The 26,111-nt window shown below is 44.7% G+C and overlaps 1 protein-coding gene across 1 annotated transcript in view; it reads right to left on the minus strand.

Annotated features, from left to right (window-relative positions):
- LOC100075357 (peroxidasin-like) overlaps window positions 1–26,111 on the minus strand; it is a 68,001-nt gene that overhangs the window by 13,591 nt on the left and 28,299 nt on the right. The window contains 13 exon segments of the mRNA XM_029070674.1: window positions 835–943; window positions 1,167–1,323; window positions 2,124–2,236; window positions 3,006–3,164; window positions 6,052–6,168; window positions 7,721–7,993; window positions 8,884–9,053; window positions 11,221–11,338; window positions 14,776–14,945; window positions 16,115–16,186; window positions 17,063–17,134; window positions 19,753–19,824; window positions 20,045–20,116. Coding sequence (XP_028926507.1) covers window positions 835–943; window positions 1,167–1,323; window positions 2,124–2,236; window positions 3,006–3,164; window positions 6,052–6,168; window positions 7,721–7,993; window positions 8,884–9,053; window positions 11,221–11,338; window positions 14,776–14,945; window positions 16,115–16,186; window positions 17,063–17,134; window positions 19,753–19,824; window positions 20,045–20,116 — 1,674 coding nt within the window.

A 26,111-nucleotide genomic window follows, 5' to 3' on the forward strand; every position in this document is an offset into this window, starting at 1 on the left:
TTCCAACTAAAAGAAGTACACTACCCAAGAGCAATGACTTCAGAACACAAAGGGGAGGAGGGTCAGTCTCTCCATCCCTCCCTCTTGAGATGGTGAGCCCCACATGGGACAGAGGCTAGGTCTGATCTGGTTATCTAATAATAATAAAATGTGGTATTTCTTGAGGAGTTACATATAAAGGCCAGGTAATAGGCTTAAGCACTGGGATAAATACAATAAAATCAGATCAGTCATAGTTCCTGTTCCACTTGGGGCTTATAATCTAAGGGAGAGGGAGTACAGCTATTTAACTCCCATTTTACAGATTTACATTCCCATTTTACAGAACTCTAATTTTCTTAATAAAGAACTGGCTTCTTTGGCATATCTCCTTTCTCATCTCTTTAGGTGCGACCCCAGTTTGACGATTGGAGCTTTCTATTTTGGTGGACCCAAGATGGAAGTTCATAAAAGGGAAACCTGGGAGCACCCCTGATTGCTTGCAATCCCAACCAGACAGAGATCAGGAGAAGTAGCCAAACTTGGGTGAAACCATGAGAAATGGAGCAACCTAGCGATTGGCAAGTATGCAATTAGGCAAAACGACGACAATTTCTACACCTTGCAATGTGAGCAAGATTGTGAAAGTACCAATCAAGCTAAATACGGTCACTGGCCACGATTATGCTCTACACCTTCCCATCCATTTCCTATTGCCCAGTTAATGTGTGAAGCCTCTTCATTTCACCATAAGGAGCCTTCTTAAGACAACTGGGACACTGGAGTGCTTCGTTCCACCAGCTTCTCACTCTGTTTTTTTCCTTTCCCAGACCCCAGTTCCCTGAGTTGCCTTACTTGCTAAACAGCTCTGTCCGCGTGGAGTTGATTGCGTGGTCCACGCTGCTGATAGCTTCCTGGATTGATGTGGCTACAAAGGTGTCGCCGCTCCTGCCGATATCCGTGGCTTTCGGGGACCAAGTGCAAATGAATAAATGGAGTGCCTTTCCTTCCTCCCACTATGAACACACGTTGACTTTTCCCTCTGCCCCAGCATCTCCATTCTGCCACCTGAACCCCCAAATCCCCCCGAGCCCCATCCTGAAAGCCAGCAAGGAAGAAGCTGCAGCAGTTTTGCCCTTTCTCCCCATTTCATTGAGCGAAACTAGTCGATAAGACATCTACTGTACCGGTGATGGTCAGCCTCATGGCACTGGACGTGAAGCCAAAGGCATTCCTAGCGATACACTCGTATCGGCCCTGGTCAGCCACTCCCAGGTCACGCACCGTGAGGGTCCCGTCGCCACTGATGTGGAATTTGCCGCTCTCTGTGATTTGGATGCCCTCCTGTTACAAGAACGAGGTCATCGTTACATTGTTGCTATGCTCCGTGCTGAGCGCGTCTAGCCGAAGTCCAGCCGGCCACAGTCCTAGTTTGGACCAACCCTCCGAGACCCAGCAACGTGAAAGGAAAAGGGGATGGCCAGGGAAGAGGTTAGAAGGGAAAGAGGAATGAAACTTCAAGGTGCCTTAACGTTATAGAAGGACCATTCAAAATGGCTGTAAGAGTCCCCACCCCTATCCTTTCTGGTTTTCCCCCACATTCTCAGTCAAGTTCAGGCACCTTCGGGAACGAGCCTTTACCTCTGGTTAAGCAGAGGTTACAAGAACAAACATCTCCAAAGCCTGGAGTTGGTAACTTGGAATGAGAGGGCCCTGTGAAGGAACCAGCGAGCCACCAGGTGTCACCAAAAGATAGCGAGCGACACAGAGAACTGGGAAGAAAAAAAACTAGTCTTCAATGGCATTCCACTTCTCACCTGCTTCTGAAAATGCCCCTGCTGATTTATTTGGGTGCCTGGGCTGGTGACTATTTTCACCGTGGTTGTGGGCAGGGAATGTATCCGTTATATTGTACTCTCCCAAGTGCTTAGTACAGTGCTCTGCTCACGGTACTATTATTACGCCCAATAAACGCCATTAACTGACAGATATAGGCTATTGATACCCTCACCCTGAACCAAAAATCAGAACTGTCCGGGTCTGCTCACCCATTATAACCAAACCCCAGAAGCCTGACTGCGGCTAGTGGGATGGGAGAGGTGACTAGTATTTTAGGGTGGGTAGGGAGAGTTCAAAGGTCTTACTTTGGCCCAGGTGATAATGGGAGGGGGGTCCCCCTGGGCTGCACAAGGAATCTCTATATCCCGTCCGGTCTCAGCCACGGTATCCCGGGGAGTGTGGAGGAAGACAGGGATCACTGGATGAGGGAAGAAAAGGAGACAGATGCAGCAGCGATAGCTTCCTCCTTACTAAGTTATGGGAAAATAATAACAACAAAAACAATAATAGAAATGATAATTATAGAACAGGTGTTAAATCACCATTTTGCAGATGAGGGAACTGAGGCCCAAAGAAGGGAATGGACTTGCCCAAGGCCACACATTTGACAAGTAGGGAAGCTGGTACTAGAACCTTTTTTTAAAAAAAGGGTTAGAAAAAGCCTTTAGGAAAGGCTCCTTTTTCCTCTCATAATATTCAGAAAAGAGAGTTATTCTCCACATTTTACAGATGAAAAAATGAGGCTCAGAGAGGTTATGTGATTTGTCCACCATCAGCCATCTGCCTAGTGACAGAGCTAGGACTGGAAACCAGTTCCCCTTACTCTAAGCCCCACACTCTTTCCACTAGACCAAAAATAGAGAACATTAGCAGGAAGTCAGATTTGCAGCTGGTGAGGGCTTGAACAAAATTTGCTGTGAATAATCCAAGTGGGTAATCCATTCCCGGGCAATAACAAATGGATCATATTTTCACAGGTGGCTGGAAATTTAAGTTGCTGCTTTGCATGCCCTATGCCAGACAGAACAAGAGGAAATATGCTCCAGTTCTAGTGGGAGACATTGAAACAACTCAGGAAAAATAATTTGCCATTTCTCTATTCAAAACTGAGCTGTCATGACATTCAATGACATTTCCTAAAGAGTCACACATTCCAGCATGAAAGCTAACTTTTCATCACTACGTACCTCGTGGAGAGACTGTCAGCTGCACCAGGACACTCTTGCCTCCGATGGCGCTGATAGCGTGGCATTCATACTGGCCCTGATCGTGTAGAGCTACCCTCATCACCCTGAGGGCCCCCGTGGAGAGGATGGTGTGACGACGATCACCGGGCAAGGGACCTCCTGAACACCAACCGCAATATTGTTAGCTTAAGATCCATTTTTAGTTTCTAGAAACTCACAGCAAACCTTTAAAGATTTATACTTTCAAAGACTTCCCATTTCCCAAGAACTCACCACCTCCAGCTTTGCCCTTACCTTAAATTGAGGTTACAATTTAGGTTATTTATTCCAAATCCCCTCTGTTCAGTCACCCATACAACCTTGCAAATAAAACATGAGTGCTTACCAGCCCAGTGCCCTGATAGCACCCTGACCTCCCCACGAAGGAGGAAAAGTAAAATCACTCAGGCTTCTTCATCATCTGCCCAGTCCAAGTCGCATTTTACCATGATTGAGTGAAAAGAGGTTACTCGCAAGACTGCTTAAACCAATTCTTAGGCAAGCTAGCGATTTTTAAGTGCCCTTCCAATTAGTTTCCAAGGGGATTGTGAAATTCACCTATTGCATGGATCAGAAACTCAGGGTCTCAGTTTATCTCTTGGAAAATGGAAAACCTCCTCTCTTCCTCAATGGAATTTGGATTTTGTACAAAAAGTACTGACTCGGGTGGGAGATGATTCAGCCCAAATGGGAAAACGCTAAGATGTCATTCACTCATTCAATCATATCTGAGCGCTTACTGTGTGCAGAACACTGTGCTAAGCGCTTGGAAAGTACAATTCAGCAATAAAGAGAGAAAATCCCTGCCCACGGTGGGCTTACAAGGGAGGCAGACATCAAAACAAGTAAACAGGCATCAATAGCATTGATATAAAGAGAATTATAGATATATATACACACTTCAAAACAAGTAAACAAGCATGAATATAAATAGAATTATAGATATGTACATATATACACAAGTGTTGTGGGGTGGGGAGGGGGGATAGCACAAAGGGAGTGAGTCAGGGCAATGGGAGGGGGAGCAGTGGAAAAGGGGGCTTAGTCTGGGAAGGCCTCTTGGGGGAGGTGAGCCTTCAATAGGACTTTGAAGGGCTCCTGATCCAACAGTGAGCAACCCTGTCTGGACCTGATATGACAGTCCATCTTCCCCCACTAGTTTGTAAGACCCTTGAGAGCAATTATGTCTACTGCTAATGTACTCTTCCAAGCATTCAGTAGTGGACTCTGCAGAGTAGATGATCAATAATAATGATAATAATGGTGTTTGTTAAGTGCTTACTATGTGCCGTATTAAGTTCTGGAGTAGCACCAGTGCAACTGGATCAGACACAGCCCCTGACTCATAGACTAAGGGGGAAGGAGAACAGGTACTTAGTTCCCATTTTACAGATTAAGAAACTGAGGCACAGAGCAGTTAAGTGACTTGCCCAAGGTCACACAGCAGGCAAGTGGTAGGTTGATATTAGAATCCAAGTCTTCTGACTCCCAGGTCTTTGCTCTTTCTACTAGGCTACACTGCTTCTCAATAAATACTATTGATTGCTTGTTGAATTAAACTCGGTGACTCCCAAATAACTCGCTCTTCCTCCTCCTCTCCCTTTCCTTCTTCCCTCTGCCTAAAAGCTATTAGGAAAGCCAGGGGACAAGAACCCAAAGCAGCGTACCCTGGGGTGCAGTGGAGGAGAGGCTAGAGAGTTACTCAGATGCCAGTTTGCAGTTGTTTTCTTCTAGGTCCTGTTCCTTCAAGCTGGGGTAGGAGAGGTTAAGTCCCAAGACCCTGGCAACCCAGTGACTCAAAGTTATGTTCTGCCCTAGTTTTCTCAGGTCAGCAAGACATTCCTGGGCCCCTCCCACGGGCCCCTGACTTTTTCACTTAAAATACAATCAACCCTGAGGGAGTGGAGTTAGCGTAAGGGCTACTTAATCCAGATTCTCTGAACTAAAAGAGAAAACACGCTGGAGTGATTTGAGATAATCATTTGCAAGTGGCAGAAGGAGAATTTACTCCTGTTTTTTATTTTAAGTTAAAGGCTTCTGTTTGGCCTATAAAGTTTGAAATTGTTTTTCCCTTTCTTCCCTGTCCCTCCTCTTCTCCCTCACTCCTTCCTCTCTCCACATAATTGTCCATTTTGCTTCAGATTATCTCTCTGAATCGCTCATCCCTTAGAAGATCTTTTCTCCCAGGATACAGTAGTCTAGGTTAAGACCATCATCATTCAAGTTTTGGGGGAGAGCATTGTTCAAGCTTCACTTAGTGTACTGCTCCTGTTTGCATGTATCAGGTTCTAAACCGGAAATTTATTATGGGCAGGGAATGTATTCATTCATTCGTGTTTATTGAGCACTTATTGTGTGCAGAGCACTGTACTAAGTGCTTGGAGAGTACAATTTGGCAACAAATAGAGAAAATCCCTACCGAACAATGGGCTCACAATCGAGATCTGCTTATTCTGTTGTACTGTACTCTCCCAAGTGCTAAATTTAGTGCCCTGCACATAGTAGGCACTCAGTAAATTCAAATGATTGATTCTAAGGAAACTTTGCTAAATTCTCTCCTCAGCACGTGCATACACTTTGGTCAACACAGCTCTATCCTGGGCAGTCCCCCAGCCAGAAATGACACAAATCAATTAAAGAGAACGAATTCAAGTGACATGTGAAGCAATTAGAGAATTAGAGAAGCAGCGTGGCTCAGTGGAAAGAGCACGGGCTTTGGAGTCAGAGGGCATGGGTTCAAATCCCGGCTCGGCCATTTGTCAGCTGTGTGACTGTGGGCAAGTCACTTCACTTCTCGGTGCCTCAGTTACCTCATCTGTAAAATGGGGATGAAGACTGTGAGCCCCACGTGGGACAACCTGATTCCCCTGTGTCTACCCCAGCGCTTAGAACAGTGCTCGGCACATAGTAAGCGCTTAACAAATACCAACATATGTGGCTGCGCTAGTTCCATCGTGTAACCAGCTGAGGTATCTGTGGTCAATGAGCACACGGGTTATCCGATTACCTGCACGGGTCCAAGTAATCACAGGAGTTGGGTGGCCTTCAGCAGAGCACTGGAAATCAACACTTTGCCCCTCGGTCACTGTCTGATCCGTGGGAGTGACCACAAATTTAGGGGTATCTGCAGAAGGGGAGAGAGAGGGAGATTACGAGCGCCCCTGAGAGCTAGGGATTGTGTCCTATTCCCACCTGTGTATCCTATTCCCACCTGTGTATTCTTTCCCAGCACTTAGTACAGTGCTCTGCACACAGTAACTGGTTAAGAATCTTACTATTTCTAGAGTGGATAGAAGGGGACGGGGATGGGGGGAATGAGGAAGAGAGAAGAGGGACAGATAAAGAAAAAGATAAAGAAATTTTAAAAGTGAAATTCTCAGTAGGGACATCCTAACCTAATGGAGTAGAGCCAGGGATGGAGAAGAGATATAAGCATCAGATCTGATTTATTAAGCAGCGTCAGACTGGAGCTTTGCTAGGTAAGGAACTACTTGTTCAGAGAACACAAGTGGCTGCCTGCATCAAACATTTAGCACTCCCTCCCCGCAACCTCAACTCCAGAGCCAAACACACACAAAAACCAAACTCCAAGGAAAAAACAAGTGATTCAGTTTCTTGTAGGTCTTCTGCCTGAATTCCATTAGGTTTAGGGCCTGTGGGCCAGGGTCTATTTGCAACCTTGGTTGGCTGCCTTATATAGGGTGGCAATGGTGAGGATGCTACCAGCCATGTAGAGAGACAGGTCAGCCAGGAGGCCACGAGGATGGAGCCAAAGAACCGAACAGCGATGGCTAGGGCACTTGAGAAATTCAACCAGAACTGTTATTCCCAAGTGCAGAAAGACAAATCACAATTCTTGTCAGTTCACCAAATGCCTTCCTAAAATCCAGATAGACAAGAAATAATCCTGGTATAGTTGGAGCAGTTGGAAAGATCTTGGGAGGACATATTTTACTCCAGAATCATTAATGCAAAGAGTGAGGCAAGAAATCAGCTTATTTCAGTCTTTATACTGAACATCCCTTCCAACGAGAGTCTCAAAATTAAAAAACACAAAATTAATGCAAGTCCATTTTGGACAGAGCCCAGGAGCCATTTTAAGTGAAGAAAGGATCCAGGGCAGAGATGAGAACATTTTTCTACACCCACAGGAGAGCCTGGGTGATGGTAGCCTCTCCATACTTCTGCACTCAAGATCTGAACACGAACCCTCACAAGTGGCAGAAGGAGAATTTACTCCCGTTTTTTAATTTTATGTTAAAGCCTCACAGTCATCGCCATCTCTTGAGGGCACTTCCACTCCTTTTGCCTGACTTCCCCAGTTAATTGTTGGAGGATATAATAATAATAATTAGGGTATTTGTTAAGCTCTATGTGTCAAACACTGGGGTAGATACAAGGTAATCAGGTTGTCCCACATGGGGCTTACAGTTTTAATCCCCATTTTACAGGTGAGGTAACTGAGGCACAGAGAAGTTAAGTGACTTGCTCAAGAGCAGCCTTCTGTGAAGGGAGATGGGTGAGAAGTGAAAAGTCAGGCTTAGGGACTAAAGTTGCCTGAATCTTGTCTCGCTCATCTTGTGAATTTCGCCTCCCACTCTTATGGGACACCCCTCTGCCCCCCATACACATTCACACACCCTCCCTTCACTCCCACCTCACCGAGAGCCCTTCACCTTGCACAATGATATGTGCTGTAGCCTGAACGGAGCCTTCTGAATTGCTCGCGTTGCAATTGTATTGGCCCTGGTCGGAAAAATTCACATTCTGGATGTACAGCCCTCCAGAGCTGGTGATGGTGAAGCGGGAATCATCAGGGAGAGGGGACCCAGTGGCCACGGTCCAAACGATGCGAGGATGGGGGTGTCCGGATACCCCACATTCTAAGGTGACACTTTCCCCAACTAGCACTTCGGTGTTCTGAGGTTGGATGACAAAGCTGGGCTTTGCTGAAAGGAAGATAATTCAGAACTAGTTTGATTCCTCAACTTAATTAATAAGGACAGGTTAGTCACTAAAATTGCACAGAAGAGAATTCATAAACTGGTCCTCTCCCACAAAGGGTACTGCTCAACTTGCAATTTTCAAGTCAATTGGGAATTGGCTATCCAGTTTGTAGATTATACAGGAGTAAGCGATACTTATTCCTATTACTTATTACTTATTAATACTTATTGCTTACCCTCCTCTTTTTCACTGCCCAGATTTTGAGCATCTCATGAGAACTCACTGCAGACAGAGAATGTGTTTGTTACAATGTTGTGCTGTGCTCTCCTAAGGGCTTAGTACAGTGCTCGGCACACCATAATCGCTCAATAAATATGATTAACTGACAACTCCTGAGGGTGAACAAAAGAAATAGGAACAGAAACCTCAGCCCAGTGAACTTTGATCCTCATCATAAGTTCTGCCATGTGGTTTTGATTGGCTAGGAAGTCTGAAACTAAAGGATAAATAGGTTTTTGGATTATCTGCTTATTTTTAGTATCCACTCTCTCCTAACCTTTTCATTCTACCAATAATTTAGAATTGCCTAGACCCAGCAGGGCAATCTTTTTCCGATGCCAACAAGAAAAGAATTCCTGGTATTGCTTGATTTATGCAATTTCCTACCCCAGCTACATTTTACCCAACCTGACTGGTAAAGTTTTATTACCACTGAAATACTTTGAGAAATGAATTCTGATCTTATCCCGCTTTGCTATTTCTCCCTCTCTCCCTGACTTCTCACCCACCACCTGGGCACAAGCAGAAAGTGACCCCATAACCCCCACGTCCCTGACTCTCAATACTACCAGTTGACAGAGCAGAGCTTCGAAAGTGTCTAAGGCTCAATTACAGGGAGTGCCAAAGTAGCGGAGAACCACTTCTTGGGTCTTGACCTCTCCGGCAATATTCTTGGCCATACACTGATAGACGCCTTTATCTGACTCTTGAGTGTCTTGGATCATCAGGGTTCCATCCTGAAGCAGGTTGAGGCGGCTGTTGTCTTTCATGTCGATTTCATTGCTACAAGGAAGAGAGGCGGATGTAGTGGGACTTCTACTAAAATTTCCTACCGATCAGTGCCAGAAAGGAGTTGAAGAGTCTCCCCGCAAATTGCACTCACCTACCATCACCCTCTATCCCCTAATGTGATGGTTAATGAGAACCAAGAGGGTTTTTTTTGTTTAAAAGACACTTATCGCTTGTGACTCAGTTCAAAATTCACCTCCTCTAGGAAGCTTTCTTCGATTACCGCATTGATCCAAGCACTTATCCTAATCCACCTTGATTATTCTATCACCCTCCTGCTGACCTCCCTTCTTCTTCTCTCTCCCCACTCCAGTCCATACTTCACTCTGCTTCATGTATCATTTTTCTACAAAAACATTCGGTCCAGGTTTCCCCACTCCTCAAGAACCTCCAGTGGTTGCCCATCCATTTCCACAAACAGAAACTCCTTACCATCAGCTTTAAAGCACTGTCAGCTTGCCTCTTCCTACCTCACTTTGCTGATTTCTTATTACAACCCAGACTGCACACTTCACTCCTCTAATGCAAACCTACTCACTGTACTTTGATCTTATCTATCTCACTACCTATCGCTTGCCCACATCCTGCCTCTGACCTGGAATGCCTTCCCTCTTCATATCAGACAATTACACTCCCCACGTTCAAAACCTCAATGAAGACACATCTCCTCCAAGAGGTCTTCCCTGACTAAGCCTTCATATCCTCTTCTTCCACTCCCTTCTGCTTCGCCCCGATTTCCTCCCTGTATTCCCCCCTCCCTCAGCCCCACATATCCCAAATTTATTTATACTGTCTGTATCCCCCCTAGATTGTAAGCTGTGGACAGGGAATGTGCCTAGGAACTCTGTTATAATTTTACTCTCCCAAATACTTAGTACACTGCTCTGCACATAAGCGCTCTATAAATATAATTGATTTTTTGATTAGTTGACAAGCACCTTCCTATACCAACCAACCTGCTCAGAATTCCTCATATTGGCTTCTTAGACTTATGTCTATGATGTGAATACCTGTGTGATCCAGGGGTTTATCTAGACTTTGTATTTAGTTTTCTTGTTTTACTGAGTGGATAACAGACATCCTGAGGGAAGAGAGCCCATCTAACTAATCTCGGCCCCACAGTCTCCTCAGAGCCCGGTTCAGTGCATGATCACATAATGAGCTATATGCGTCTCCATTAAACTGTACCAGGTGGTCTTCCAGCATCTCAAATGATAACAATAATGATAATAATAATAATAGTACTTGTTAAGCGCTTACTATGTGGCAAGCACTGTTCTAAGTGCTGGGGTAGGTACAAGTTAATCAGGTTGGACACAGTCCCTGTTCCACATGAGGTTCACACTTTTATCCCCATTTTACAGATGAGGTAACTGAGGCACAGAGAAGTTAAGTGAGTCGCCCAAGGTCACACAGCAGACACGTGTGACACAGCTGGTATTCTCACACTGAACTTCATGGGGGCAGAGCTCACTCGGGCCCAACTCCAGAATCCGTGGATGGAGCCTTGGCACCTCTCTGGTGCAGGAATACACAGCTGCACCCCCACAAAGATTTTCCAGGGAATACTCCAAGTTCTGAGCTAAGTGCAACCCTCTGTCCACAGTGTTCCATCTCCTCCTCCCCGACCCCTGCTTCAGAGTTCTGACTAGTAGATAATGGATTTGATGACTGCGCCCAGAGGCAGTGAGAGACATTTTAGTTGGCCACAGGCCACCACCTCGCCCAGTGAGAAGGAAACAGAGCTGACCAACCCCTTCAAAGGGCCTAGTGACTTACAGGCCTTTTCTTATTCAGAACAGTTATTACGTCTAATCACATACACATACCCCAACTCCCTGAAACTCATGAGGAAAATTTATTGTTTTCTGAAACGATTTTCCAGAAGTGGTTCACGAGCCAATATGACTCCTGTTCCCCGCCTCGACTTGTGGGGACCTGTTTATAGCTAGTTACGGATCGCAGTAAAATGTTTGCAATAGAGACCCCGGAACAATCTTAATTAGGTTGTTAAATGGTGTGGTGGATGGAATAAATACAAAATGCATTTTCAACTTTAATTTGATCCTGAAAGAAGCTAGCTAATTACTGGAGCGGGCGAGGAGCCAAACGAGCTAACTGGAAGCAGAAAGCTCCCAGAGGGTGTGGGGAAGAGACTTACTTGTTGTGTAACCAGATTATTTCAGGCTTGGGGTTGCCCTCTGCCTTGCAGGTGAAGTAAACCGTGTTGCCCAAGGTGACGTCGACATTCTGGGGTTCGGATGTGATACGGGGCCTCTCTGGAAGAAGCAGACCACACACCCCAGCCCTCCTCCCATGTTAGAGAAGCTCTTCATTGAGCACTGCTAATTAGTGACTTCCATTTCTGGCCAAGTATTGACACATCCTGAAGAATGCCGTGACCTTCTGAACAACTAAGAAATCTTTGGTTCTCCTTCCAAGGCTTGAAAATCAACTATTACAACTTTTACTATCCAGAGAAAAATCTATCCTATATCAAAAGCTCTTCAGGAAAAGAAATTCATATTCTTCCCCCAACACCTCATATAAGTGCCTGCTTCCTTGTTCAATTATATTTAGTGAGCACTTATCGTGTGCAGAGCACTGTACTAAGCACTTGGGGCAGTACAATATAACAATAGTCACATTCCCAGCCCACACTGAGCTTGCTTTAGATCTAACCCAATTGCCTCCTCCTGCAGTTAAAGCCTCATGTTTCTTGTTTTCTTTTGCTCTGTCCTCCATGGAGGAAGACAGTTGATCGATGTTGAAGAGCAGCGTGGCCTAATGGAAAGAGTACAGGCCTGGGAGTCAGAGGACCTGGGTTCTAATGTCACTTGTCTGCTTGGGCAAGTCATTTAACTTCTCTGTGCCTCAGTTTCCTCATCTGAAAATGAGGAGAAAATACCTGTTGTTTTGGCCACTTAAACCTTGAGCTAGTAGAGTATCTACCCCAGCATTCTTTACAGTGCTTGGGATAAATTAAGTGCTTAACAAACACAATTAGCATCAATTAATAATAATAATAATAATTGTTGTACTTGTTAAACACTTACTATGTGTCAGGCACTGTATTAAGCACGGGGGTGGATACAAACAAATTGTGATGGACACAGTCCCTGACCCACATGGAGCTCACAGTCTTAATCCCCCTTTTACAGATGAGGCAACTAAGACACTGAGAAGTTAAGTGACTTGCCCAAGGTCACACATCAGCCAGGTGATGGAGATGGGATTAGAACCCAGGTCCTTCTGACTCCCAGACGAGTGCAGCCCCCTCTGCAGAAAAACCATCTGAAGGCTTGAAGGCAAAATCTAATTTTACTGGACGGAGGAAGGGAGGCTAATAAAGGGCAATAAAGTTTCTTCCACACAAACCAGACAGCCCTTTGCCTTCACTTCCTCAATGCACTTATTCCCCTGAGGGGGTTAGTTTGTCTTAGGAGGCTCCTTGCCTTCATACTCTGCTCTTACCCCAGCTGCTCCCCCAGTGTGTCTGGGAGAGTCTATCATCAGTTTGCTTGGAACATGGCCCCTCATTATTGAGTTGACAGATGCTCTCCCCGGCCCCTGCACTGGGCCTGTAAGATGCTGCCTGTGAGCATTAATCACCTGGGCTGACTTAGTCTTTCCCCATTACTGTCTTGATCTGGCTTGCCCTTGGCCGTGAACTCCAGACCACCTGGTGAGAATGAAGAACAACGAAGAACAAAAGCTAATCTCTCCCCTAGGAAGGAAGTGGAACGGGAGACCTGAAAAGGGTTGCTCCCATACAGTTGCAATTGTATGGAAACAGCTGTTGGGAGAAGCTCCAGGAGAAATCCCTAACATCCTTGGGATGGGAGCACTATAAGGTCATAACTAAAGGGTAATAATAATAATTATGGTATTTGTTAAGCGCTTACTATATGTTGAGCACTGTTCTAAGCACTGGGGTAGATACAGGGTAATCATATTGTCCCACGTGGGGCTCACATTTTTTAATCCCCATTTTTTTACAGATGAGGTAACTGAGGCACAGAGAAGTTAAGTGACTTGCCCAAGGTCACACAGTAGACAAGTGGCGGAGCCGGAATAAGAACCCATGACCTCTGACTCCCAAGCCTGTGCTCTTTCCACTAATGCTCTTTCCACTAAGCCACCACAGAACTTAATGCACATATCCTTTAATCATTCATTCAATTGTATTTATTGAGCGCTCAGTGTGTGCAGAGCACTGTACTAAGCACTTGGAAAGTACAATCCAGCAATAGAGAGAGACAATCCCTGCCCACCTTATACTCTGCTGCTTCCCCTATCTGTAATTTATTTTAATGCCTGTCTCCCCTTCAGGATTGTAAGCTTCTTGTGGGCAGGGATCTTGTCTACCAACTCTACTGTATTGTACTCTCCCGAGCTTTTAGAACAGTGTTCTGCATATAGTAAGTGTTCAATAAATACCACCGATTGATTTAGCCCTCACCCTGACATCTATTCCCTCTATACTGTAAGCTTATTGTGGGCAAGGAACGTGTCTACCAACCTGTCATACCGTACTCTCCCAAGCACTTAATGCATTGCTCTGAATACAGGAGCCATGCAATGAATCCTGTTGATCGGTCGATCTATCAGGATCGGCCTTCCCAAAAGGGTTCTCGGCCTTAGGATTCACAATCTACTCAACGTGACATTCTGCTGGGCATTAAACTACCAGGACAGATTCCCCATTTGAATGAGAGGTCTCCAGACTGTTCTGTAACCCTAGATGGGGGCCTCTTGTCCCTAAAAGCCTCGACTCTACAGTGTTGTTCTCTCCCAAACACTTAGTTCAGTGCTCAGCCCACAGTAATGGGTGTTATGGAACTGGGGAGGAGCTGCATTTCCATAATTGGGGAGCATCTAGGATCCTGGATACCCCCCCAAGACTCTGGCTCCATAGAGTAGATCACTGTCCTTGAAATTCCCTTCCGGTAAGCCATCAACCACTGCAAACTGCCCTGGTTGCTGAACCTGGGGCTGAACCCATTTCTTAAGGACCCACAAATAGCTCTCCAATTCTTCTTCTATCATCAGGATCCTCTCTACATAGTTCATTTTCTGGGCTTCAACAGTAGCTGACCCCATTTGAGTATCCAGGTGTGCAAGTCGTTACCCTGCCCAGACACAGCTTTTCTTCCTGTTTAGACAGCACTAAGATTGGTTAATCAGCTAGGCAGATACACAGCTACTCAGTTTGGTCATCCCTGAAAACATCTTGCACCTCAATTACACCAGCAAATCAGACAATAAGAGAGGCTAAAACTTCAGGCCTAGGCCATTTGACTTTACAGATTATTTTGTGGCAGATTGTTTGCCCTGTTTCCCCAGATGTGGCTTTTCTAGCCTGAAGTGCTCATCCCAATTTAAGAGCTCTGAGCAGTGGGACCCCTTGAAGAACTGAGATGCTCCTGGAGTACCTTGGAGACAATCAAAGTTATCTGCTCAATCTTGCCTTAGTACCACCTCAAGGAATCCATTTGAGAAGTCATTGTGGCTTAGAGCCAAAAAATACACAAAAGAGGCTGAACTCCTATCCTCAAAGTTCAGGTTTGATCCTCTTTCAGCTACTGGAGCCCCCAGAGTCTTAGTCAGAAGTGGGAGAATGGAAGTAATATAATCTAGACAAATAAATTGGTCTTATGCCACTCACCCCTCCAATATGAACATTTCTAAGAAGGCACCCTCACAGGCTGCTTACCACAGTTAAACTCCTGGGTCGTCACCGTGGTCAGGGACCTGCCTTGGAGACCCCGGGGATTCTCGCAAGTGGCCGCTGTCTGGGCATTGCCTTGATCAGCATACTTCTTCAACAGCTCCGCCAACCAAATCAGCTCACAGTCACAGACCAAAGCATTCGAATCCAGCCGTCTGCCCAGAGAAAAAGAAATGAGCAACATTGGTCTCCCAGACTCTCTCTTCTTTTTTTAATGGTATTTGTAAGTGCTGACCATGTGCCAGGCACTTTATTAAGCACTGGAATAGGTACAAGATAATCAGCGTTGGACACAGTCCATGTCCCCTATGGGGCACAGTGTTAATCTCCATTTTACAGATGAGGTACCTGAGGCACAGCAAAGTGAAGTGATTTGCCAAAGATAGCACAGCAGACAAGTGGCGGAGCTGGGATTAAAATCCAGGTCCTTCTGATTCCCAGGCCCATGCTCTATCTGTTAGGCCACAATGCTTAACCAACACAACCACACAGCAATCTGAGACAGACTCATTCACACATCTATGCAAACACACTCACACACCCCATTTTACCAAAATGGGACCAAAGAGAGAGATGAGCTGCTGAAAGCAGGCAAGAAAATTCCCTTTCAACCCTTATATTTGCTTCTCTCCACAGTGAAGTGTCTCACTTAGCTCTGACAAATTCATTCACTGAGTTTTCTGACAGGTTCACTTTTTTCTATCAAGCAAAAACAAATACATTCTCCATCTGGGCAGCGGTTAACTAGGTAAAACCTTCAGAGGGAGTGCAAGCTAGTCAACTGCACATCATCAGCCTTAAAGTACTGAATGAAAGCACAGGGACTAAGATGCAAAAGGTGACAGTCCCTGGGAGCTCAGTTTCACAGCTCAGAGCTCCTAGGGGTCTTCAAATAGAAACGGAAGAAACCAATTCAATACCCAGCAGGTAGACAAAGGGCAAAAACTGCACTACTTGTGCAGTTCCTTCCATAAGATACACGTGTGGCAATGAGTTGAGAATCCCAAATCTAGTCAGGTTTCTTGTTGTGAAGTTGATATAAAGGGCCCCGCCAGTCTAGATAAGGGCAGCCTGGAGCCAGGGGACTGGTGGGGGTTGGGAGCAGCATTTCCTGGTTCACCCTTTTCACCACTTAAGCAGGCTTAAATCTCAACAATCATCATGTTCTGAGTGACTCTAGATAGCCAGCATTAGGCTTTGACAACTTTGAGGTGATTCTACGATGCCCCCAAAGCAAAAGCTGAAACCAAGAAGTTTCCTCAGAATCTTCCCCCATTCCTTTCTGATCCCCGTGATTCTTTTCCAGACATTCACGTTGACTTACAGGCGCTTGAGGGATTCTAACTGGGAAAAGGTTCCTGGCTGAATTCTGGAAATTTTGTTGTTGTGCAGGAATCTGGAGGAAGACAGATCCAAGAAGAAAAACGTTTCAGTCCAGTGTTTTAAAACCTACTTTCTGAATGTAGCACTCAGGTGTTTCCATCCCCTGTACCTGAAGGCCAAGTAAGCAAGCTCTTAGTACAGTAACTGGCACATTAACAAATGCCACTATTATTATTAAGTGGGAAGCAGAGCTGACGGAACCTGAACGGAGAACTAAAACAACACTTGTAGGGTTACAGTAAACTTTTTCTAGCTAAATCATTATGCAGATGGTAAGGTTTAACATGTGCTGTTCAATGCTTAAAAACAATTCTTTCCTTTACAGTATTTAGATCTATGACCTTTGGGCATTTGGTATTCTCTGCCCTACCCTCAACCTCACAGCACTTACGTGCATAGTTATAAATTATATACTACATTTATAGTAACATCTGTCTCCCTCTCTAGACTGTAAGCTCATTGTGGGCAGGGAACATATCTACCCACTCTGTTATACTCTCCCAAGAGTTTAGTACAGTGCTGTGCACACAGAAAACAATACCATTGATTGGTTGGAGAGTTCATTGATGATTAACCCTCTGAAGGCAGGGAGAGAAGGGAGGGTTAATTTCTTTTCTTTTTATTATGTATGCTTCTGGGTTTGTTTTTTTGGTTTGTGTTTTTTAATTTGAGAGTTGTTTTCCCCTCCTGACATTTTCTTCTTTTTTTCATGTAAACCGCCCAAAAGTGACTAATGCTGATTTATTAGTTGTGCCTGAAATGACGGGTGGGCACAGCATCCCGGAAAAATCCACCAACTGTAGAAAATCCACAAGTGCCTGAGCCGAGAGCCCTGTTCTCCTCTCCCCTTCCACCACTCCCACCCCCAAACACCCCACCTCCTACTTACAATCTTTCCAGTTTGGGCAGGTCACTGAAGGTCTCTGTCTCCAGATTTTCCAGGTTGTTAAAGTGGAGATAACTGATTTAAAAAACACAAACACAATCAATGGCCTTAGAGAAATGGTTTTTGAATTTTGAACTTCATCAAAAGAGCAGAATATCTCCCAGCGAATGCCAGAGGTAAAGATTGATTTAGCCCCTCGGCTCCAGATTCCATTTACATCGACCTCTCTTGGGTTTTCCTGGGATTATTTCTTGAAACAAGAAGTCACACACCCAACATTCCTAAAAAAAAAAAAAGGAGGACTTTTCTCCTTGGGCTTGGTTTGCCATACTGTAGGTAAGGAAGGATTATATTCTTCATTCTTGATTCTGGTCATGTGGTGAGAACAGGAAGATTGTTGGCAATAAAGTACAGTGGTTTGGGGACAGCTTCACTTAATTGATTTTTTTGCTGGGGGTAAACATGATGATCTCTGAAATTTTTATGATTCTAAGTTTCCAAGAAACATGACTAAAAGGAGGAAAAAAATCTCCAAATGGAATTAATATTTGGGACAGAAATCATCCAAGAGTTTATCAATCTGAAATCAATTGCTAACTTCCGGTGATAATTGACTCCCATAGTCAAGCTCTCAAAGTGGGCCAATAAATGATATTTATTATTATATGTCAGAATTTTATTAAACGTTAATCAGGTTGGACACAGTTCGAGTCCCATGTGTTTTACAGTCTTAATCCCCATTTTACAGATGAGTTAACGAAGGAACAGAGAAGTTAAAAGAAGTTAAATTACTTGCCCAAGAGAAGCAGCATGGCATAGTGGTAAGAGCACAGGCTTGGGAGTCAGGAGATGGGTTCTAATCCCTGCTACACCATTTGTCTCCTATGTGACCTTGGGCAAGTCACTTCACTTCTCTGTGCCTCAGTTATTTCATCTGTAAAATGGGGATAAAGGCTAAGAGCCCCACATGGGACAACCTGATTACCTTGTATCTACCCCAGTGCCTAAACAGTGCTTGGCATGCAGTAAGCGCTTAACAAATACCATAATTATTATTATTATTATTCATTCATTCAATTGTATTTATTGAGCACTTAATGTGTGCAGAGCACTGTCCTAAGCACTTGGAATGTACAATTCGGCAACAGATAGACACAATCCCTGCCGAATAACGGGCTCATAGTCCAAAAATATTCTTAAAGATGCAAAGCAGAGAAGTGGGGTAGCTGGGATTAGAACCCAGGCCCTTCCAAAAGGAATCTGGTAAAGTAAAGCTCCTTGAGGGTAGGGTCCATGTCTCTTAACCTTCTTGAATGTGCCCAAGCAACTAGTAAAGTGTTCCATTCACCCAGGAGACATGCAATAAATATTGATGGAGAGCTCTAAATAATGTGTTGAATTCCAATAACAAGGGAATAAATGTGTCATCACCACACTTGGCTGTTGGTTTGGTAAATGGAAGATGGGAAAGAAATATTCACAAATCACTGTAAAATGAAAACACCATTCTGTTTCTCAATTTTCCATCTGGGGGTACTTCGGGACTTTAATAAGTTGGGGTGTTTTTGTCAATGCTTTGGATTAAAAAAAATCATATGGTGCTGTCCATCAATCAGATTTGAGTTTTGCTTGAAATCTTTGCCTCGTTGGGGAATTTGAACAAGGTCTATTGTCTTGGAATGAAGCCTCTGTCAAAGATCAAAAACAGATGTTCTCTGTCCTTCTCCACTCTGTCACTGTCTTGAATTTATTCACTTTAGGGGGTGATTACGGTCGGAAGAGGAATATTCTCCAACACATCCTTATGAGGCTCACATCATCTCTTCCCAATATGTCCAATAAAGCTTCACTATTGGAAAAGGCTCTAATGGTTTCTCCCTCATGCAGTTACTCTAGGTTGCCATTGACGAAATGTAAGAGTTTGGATTTCACTTTCAGGAATGGGGTTGGGAGCACAAAAATAATTGGATACGTTCTGCTTTGACCCTCACTCCGCAAAACTGGCTATGGGAGTGCTTGGAAAAGCAAGAGCCTTTGCTTCTGGAAATGTCAGTTCGAGAACGACTGCAGGGCCGTGCTCAGTCTTCCCTTCTAGACGGAATCGACCTAAAAATACTTTACTTCACTCATTGCTTCATAACTCCAAACCATACTTGATCACTGGTTTAGAGAAGATAAAAATGGATTCATTCATTTAATTCTGAAGCTATTTTGAGGTGAGATGAGTACACTGAAATATTCTAAAAAGCCAACAGACATTTAATTGGCTCCACCCAGAACAAGGTTTGAAAAATTTGGAATTAATCCAAGGAATTAATCCAATCTCAAAACAATTTCCAGACCACTGTTATTGACTAGGTGTTCTAGTCCCAGCTCTGCCACCTACCTTCTGTGTAACTCTGGGCAAGTCATTTAACTTCTTCATGCCTCACTTTCATCACCTGTAAAATATTCTTTTTTTTAGATTGTGAGCCCTTTGGGGGACAGGAACCTTGTCTGATCTGATGATCTTGTATCTGCCCCAGTATTCAGCACCATACTTGGCACATAACCAGCACTTAATAATGTTTTTATTATTATTATTATTGGTATTATAATAGAGTTTACCACTGCCATTTCTTTTCCACAACCACACTTCACCATGGCAACCCTACAAATCAGTTTTTCAATCACTCTGGCTTCTCCATACTTACAGCTGTTCCAGAGAATGAAGTCCTTTGAAGGCATGTGGCTCAATTGTATGAATTTCATTTTTGTAGAGGTAGCTAGAGAGTAAGAAAGAGGAAAGGAAAAGATAAATCCCCTAAAATTCTCAAAATGAGTCACCTATCCCCGGGGGAAAAAAATGATAGAAAAAAAAGAAAGAAAAAAATGGATGTGATATTTGATCATCATCAGGACTGAACGAAGGGTAAATTTCAGCCTTAAGAATTTTTTGACTTAGGAGAGAAAGGAGAAGCAGGTGGATTTCAGAAGACAACTCACAGGAATTTCAAACTCTCCAACTCGCCAAAGGATCGCCTTGCAATATGTTTGATCAAATTGTTGTTCAGCAATCTGTTCACAAGCCAAAAAACAAAACAGAACATGTTAGTGCCTTATTAACTTAATTTTGCAGTACTTTGGAGGAATTTGAGAGATGGGAATATAATTTAATTCAATTTATTTAAAAGTCACCTGGAGGTCAAATTCAGAAACTGAATTTCAATTTCCAATTCAATATGTGTTACGGTGACCTCAATTGGCAATGGGGCTAAAAATGAGAGGAGGTGGGATTGGTAAGAGTGACTTTCCTGATAATCTTGAGTCATGATCTCCTTTACACTGGCCAAGAGCTAAGCAGTTTTTAAAAAATGAAAAAAAAACCTACAAGGATCTTGTATGCTCTTAAAGGTTACTGGCTGGGGTCATGCAGGGGTCTGGATCCATATTCAACTAAAAACAAGGGGGATTGATAACTGGCATTCTTTGCTGCAAAACCAGTCAATTCTTCTTGACAGTGACAAGTTGGGTTAGTGAGAGGAAGATAAGACCAGATCCGCGGTATGACTGGATGTTACTTCCTTCAGCACTGAGCAGACTGTCATTCAGTCACAGCTGAAATCCAGGCCAACCTGAGCCTTTGAGTTTCTAAGCATCATGGAGGGAGGGGAAGGAACCCTTTGCCCCAGTTTTCTCTCTTTCCCTCTCAATCCTTCTCCTTCTCAAATGCTCACCAGCTCCCAGCCCTTTCCTCAGCCCACACAACTTTGGGAAGAAGGAGAGCTTCTCCCTCATTCCTTGTCAATTTACCATGCATTTCATGATAGAGGTGGCTTAAATCTGAATCCTAGGTGTCTCTGGATTTCCTCGCTGGGTGGCAGGAGGGATAGAGGGCTAGAAAAGTCGAAAATTCTGTCAGTGGAATCAGCAGGTGGAGATGAAGAGATTCAGAGATAACTCTGTTGAAGTTGGCCACCCTTACGGAGTCTCAGCTACACGGCCCAAAGACCAACGGCATGAAGTTAGTACTTGGTTTCAGGGGGGTCACCTGGAGATTATCAGGGTTCTTTCTAGCGGGAAATCCAATTGGGAAGAATACTGCTTCTTGTGGGAAACAGATGAGCAGCTAAACTTTCATAATAGATATTTACAAATAAATTAGTTCAACACGGAAAATTAGGCCCTCCTACTCCTTCCGTGAGAAGGCATTTTGAAATACAGAGTGGGCATGGAGTCCTTGCACTCGTTAAATCCTTTCTCTTCCCCCACCCCCCAGTTTCACACTCCCCACCCCTTTTAAATTGGAAAGGCTTCATCCGGCTGCCAAGTCCCAGAGTTACGGTCCAAGACCCTGAACTCACACTGGCCCTGACCATAACTGATCTGGAAAGGAGGGAACCCAACAAACAATTCATCACTAAGATCCCGTGGTTTCTAGGGAGGAGAGGCAGAGCATAGGTGAAAGAATTCCCCCCGCCCCAAACCCAACTCACACCTAAGTCCCATTCAATCATTCAATCGTGTTTATTATTTGCAAAGCACTGTACTAAGCTCTTGGGAGAGTACAATGCAACAGTCCCTGCCCATAACAAACTTATAGTCTAGAGGGGGAGACAGACATTAACACGCATACATAAATGAATGTTACAGATAGATACGTATGTGCCTTGGGGCTTGGAGAGAGGATGAAGGATGGATGAAGGATGAATGATGGAGAAGAGGAGAGGAGGGTTTAGGCAGGGAAGACTTCTTGGAGGAGATGTGCCTTCAATAAGGCTTTGAGGTGTGGGAGAGCACTTATCTGTCTGATGAGGAGGGAGAATGTCTCAGCCCAGAGGTAGGATGTGAGCAAGAGGTCAGCGGCGAGGTAGACGAGTTCAAGGCACAGTGAGAAGGTTAGCATTAGAAGAATGAAGTGTGCTGGCCGGGTTGTAGCAGGAGAGTAGCTAGATGAGGTAGGACGCGGCAAGGCGATTGAGTGGTTTAAAGCCAACGGTGAGGAGTCTTTGTTTGATGTGGAGGTGAACGGGCAACGATTAGAGTTTCTTGAGCAGTAGGGAAACACAGTCTGAATGTTTTTGAAGGAAAGTGATCTAGGCAGCAGAGGGGAGTATGGACTGGAATGAGGAGAGACAGGAGGGAGGGTGTTTAGCAAGGATTCTGATGCCAAAAGCAAGGCGGTACAGGAGAAGAGTCTGTACTAATGTGGTAGCAGTTTGGATGGAGAAGAAGGGGCAGATTTTAGCGAGTGGTGAGAGTAGAATTGACAGGATTGAATATGTGGGCGTTAATTGACACATTCCTCCCCACCCCACAATCCCAGTTCGGGTCACGGAGTTGCTCGGGGCTCCCCCGTGGCTTTTGAATCCACACTTCCAACAGCTCATGGGCACCACATGCCTTTCCCCGCACTTGATATTGGATTCTTATTTTTCCTCCTCCTCTCAGGCCTTCCCGATTAGAGCGCTTTTGGCAGGGACAGCCTACTGACATAATGTTTTCCTTCCGACCCTATGACTTCTTACCGAGAAATATGTAAGCCCCACCAAGAACCATGACATTTCTCATAGAACAGAGCAGAGTGTGGGACACAGCAGTGACAAACCCAGGGCCGAGGGGCTGCCTCCTCCTGGGACCTCAGCTTGTTTTCTTCTGGAAGTTCAGGCACGGATTGGCCACGGTTGGTTGCGAATGCAAACGGGATGAAATCACCAAGTTTAATTTTAGCAGCTGAGTAAATAGGTGACACAGCCTTGCTCTCTGTTTTGGGGAGAAAGTCAGGGAGCTCAAGGGTGGGTGAAATCTGCTGACACAGCTTGATTCCATATAATGCTTATTAGTGATTGACAGTGTCATCAATCAGATGGGTGGGGAGCCAAGAGCGTCTCCGTTGCCTATGAAGATGACCGAAAGACATATAGATGTTGTTTTTCTTTCTCAAAAACAAGGATGGTTCCTAGAACAATACTAGCCTAAACCTATAGATAACCCTCCTAGAATTCTAAAATACATGTTTTTTGGCAAAAAGTATAATCTCAAGGTGAATAGTCTATCTGCATTTGGAATTAGTTCAGATCATGGAAAGTGTGGGCTACCCATCAAAACTTGGGTTTGATCAACTTGGTTCTGCATGTTTCGATCAATCAATCACATTTAGTAAGCGCTTGCTGTGTCAGAGTCCTTTACTAAGGCTTCGAAAAAGAGCAAAAGAGTTGGTAGTAGTTGAGATCGCTACCCTCAAGGAGCTTAAAATCTAGGGAACGCATTAAGATCATTTAAAAATAGGTGAAAGAGAAAAGTGGATAGTTAGGTGAGTGTTTAGAGACTAGGGCGTGTACAAAAGTGCTGTAGGTGGTTGTGAGAATTTAAATGCATGACTGATGCGAAGCGCTGGGCTGGGAATAAAGGGACTACAACTAGGGAAAGTGAGAAATAAACTGGGGAAAGTCTTCTGGAGGAGAAGGAATTTCAGATAAGTTTTGAAAAAGGGGATAGCTGTGGTCTGGTACACACAAAAGGGGAAGGGCTTCCAGGTGGAAGGAAAGGAATGAGCAAGAAGTCACAGGTTGGAAAGATAAGAGGAAGGCATAATGTATAAGTTAGGCTGAGAGGAAATGAAGAGTGAAAGCTGGGGTCCAGTGGGAGAAGAAAGTGGATGAACGTAGGGGCTAGGAAGGAAAGAGCATTGATTAATAACCTTGGAGCCAATGGTCAGAAGTGTCTGCTTGATGTGGAGAAGAAAGGGAAACCACAGACGGTTTTTGAGGATGGGGGAAAAAACAACAGAATGGTGTTTTGGAAAAAGGTCTGGGCAGCAGTGTTTGATCTAGAGATAGGAGTGACTGGAGGCAGGGAATTCTGTGAGGAGGCTGATGTAAAGGAAAAGCCATGATATGACAATTGCCTGTACCAGCTTGAGAGCCATTTTGAAGGAATGAAAGAGGAAGATCTTAGAATGCTGTGGAGGAAAAAAATGACAAATTTAGTGTCAGACTGTATATGGGAGTTTAAAGAAAGGGTGGGTTCAGGGACAATGCCAAGGTTGCAGGCTTCAGAGACAGGAAAAGATCATAATCGTAATCATGGTATTTGATTAGCGCTTACTATGTGCTCAGCGCTGGGGTAGATACAAGGTTATCAAGTTGTCTCAAGTGGGGCTCAAACTTTTAATCCCCATTTCACAGATAAGGTAACTGAGGCACAAAGAAGTTAAGTGATTTTCCCAAAGTCACACAGCAGACAAGTGGCGGAGCCGGAATTAGAACCCACGACCTCTGACTCCCGAGCCCGTGCTCCTTCCACTAAGCCATGCTTGTGATGGGAAAGTTAGATGGAGCAGAGGATTTAGAAGGGAGGACAAGGAGTTCAGTTGTATATAAATTGTGCTTGAGGAGTTGGTGGGAAATTCATGTAGAGATGTCCTGGAGGCAAGAAGAAATGAGAGATTATATAAAGGAGGAGAGAGGTCTGAGCTGGCAAGGTAGATCGGGGAGTTGTCCAGAAGCACATGGAAGTTAAAGCCCTGGGAAGGGAGGCAGTCCCCAAGGGAGTGACCACACAGAGAGAAGAGAAGGAGACTTAGAATGGACCCTTTAGGGACACCTCCAGCTAAGGGATGTGAGGTGGAAGAATAGCCAGTGAAAGAGATTGAAAAGGGCTGGTCAGAAAGGTAAAAGGAGAACTGAGAGAGATCAATTAGTTCAGTGAACAGATGTTTGGACAATTTGCTTCTTGCTGTAGCTCTGCTGACAGAGAAAACAACTTCAAAGAAGGATTAAGTGATTGGTCCATAAAGCCTCAGAAGCAGGAGGAGCATTCAAGCCTCTTCCAAAGACTGAGTTTGACTCTTCTATCTGAGGGTCCTGAAGGAAGTAGCACCCACAAGGCAGGGAAAGGATCAACCTCCCTCCGCCTACTGCCGTACTCTCTGGGTGATACAGAAGTGAACCTACTTCAGGCAGAAAATCACGAAGTAATGCTCAGCTGCCTGTCTTGAGGTCTCCTTTGTTCCCTCAGTCGATCAATCGCATTTATTGAGCACTTACTGTACGCAGAGCACTGTACTCAACGCTTGGAAGAGTACCATAACAGAGCTGGTAGACACGTTTCCTGCCCAAAATGAGTTTACAGTCTCACACTGGGACTCTCGAAGCCACATTGGAAAGATGCTCCAGATCTACGGTAATCGTGGCCACCCTGAAATCAGAGTCATTGAAAATATGCCCGTGCCTGCCATTGGCCCCTAGACAAATCCCCAAAAGTACTAGGTGTTAAAAGGTGGGCTTCCAAGGCAGCCCTCAGCATTGAATTGTAAATTCCAAGCGCTTAGTACAGTCCTCTGCACATAGTAAGTGCTCAATAAATACTATTGCATGAATGACCTCCTTGCATTGAGAGAAAGGGGAAGACACATTCCCTCCCCTCCTCACACCCTTGTTTAAGAATCTCTTGAAGGACTTGAGACAGGCTACCTCAGAGAGATCCTGTGAGAGCTACACTCAGATTACTTGGCATTTCTACTCCAGATTTACATTTGCCAAACAGTTTAAATCCGGTTTTCCCTTCTCCCTCACAATGCTCCCGGTGTTGGGAAGGATTTCAAGGTGTCACCCCCGTTTTCCAAACAGGTAAACTGAGGCCAGGGGCAGGTTAATGAATTTCCTAGGGCAGGATGGCAGATCTGAGCTTAGATTTCCCAGAGCCCGGATCATTTAGCAGAGGCTCGGTTTATGACGGCCCCTCCCTTCCTGCCCCAGCTGCGGCGCAGATACGGAAACCGCTCGTTCTGCATATATTGCAGTCGGCAGCTCCAAGCAATCTGGCCGAAAAATGTGGGGGACTTAATCGGGGGAAATAAAGAGTGGGGATTTATGCTACTTCATAAGGAATCCAAAGAGAGGGGTCAGAGCATGACTCATGCTCTGGCCAGCAGAATGAGGACTATCCTCCAGCAGACTATCATCCTTTGGCCGGGAGCTCCGTTTTTGCTCTGAGGAAGGAGAGACAAAATCAAATGAGTGAAGCTTCTTGTTTCTGGTTCACTGAATTTCCAAAACGCTCTCAGGGAGGA

This window comes from Ornithorhynchus anatinus, chromosome 8 (assembly GCF_004115215.2).
Source record: "Ornithorhynchus anatinus isolate Pmale09 chromosome 8, mOrnAna1.pri.v4, whole genome shotgun sequence".
Lineage (NCBI taxonomy): Eukaryota > Metazoa > Chordata > Mammalia > Monotremata > Ornithorhynchidae > Ornithorhynchus > Ornithorhynchus anatinus.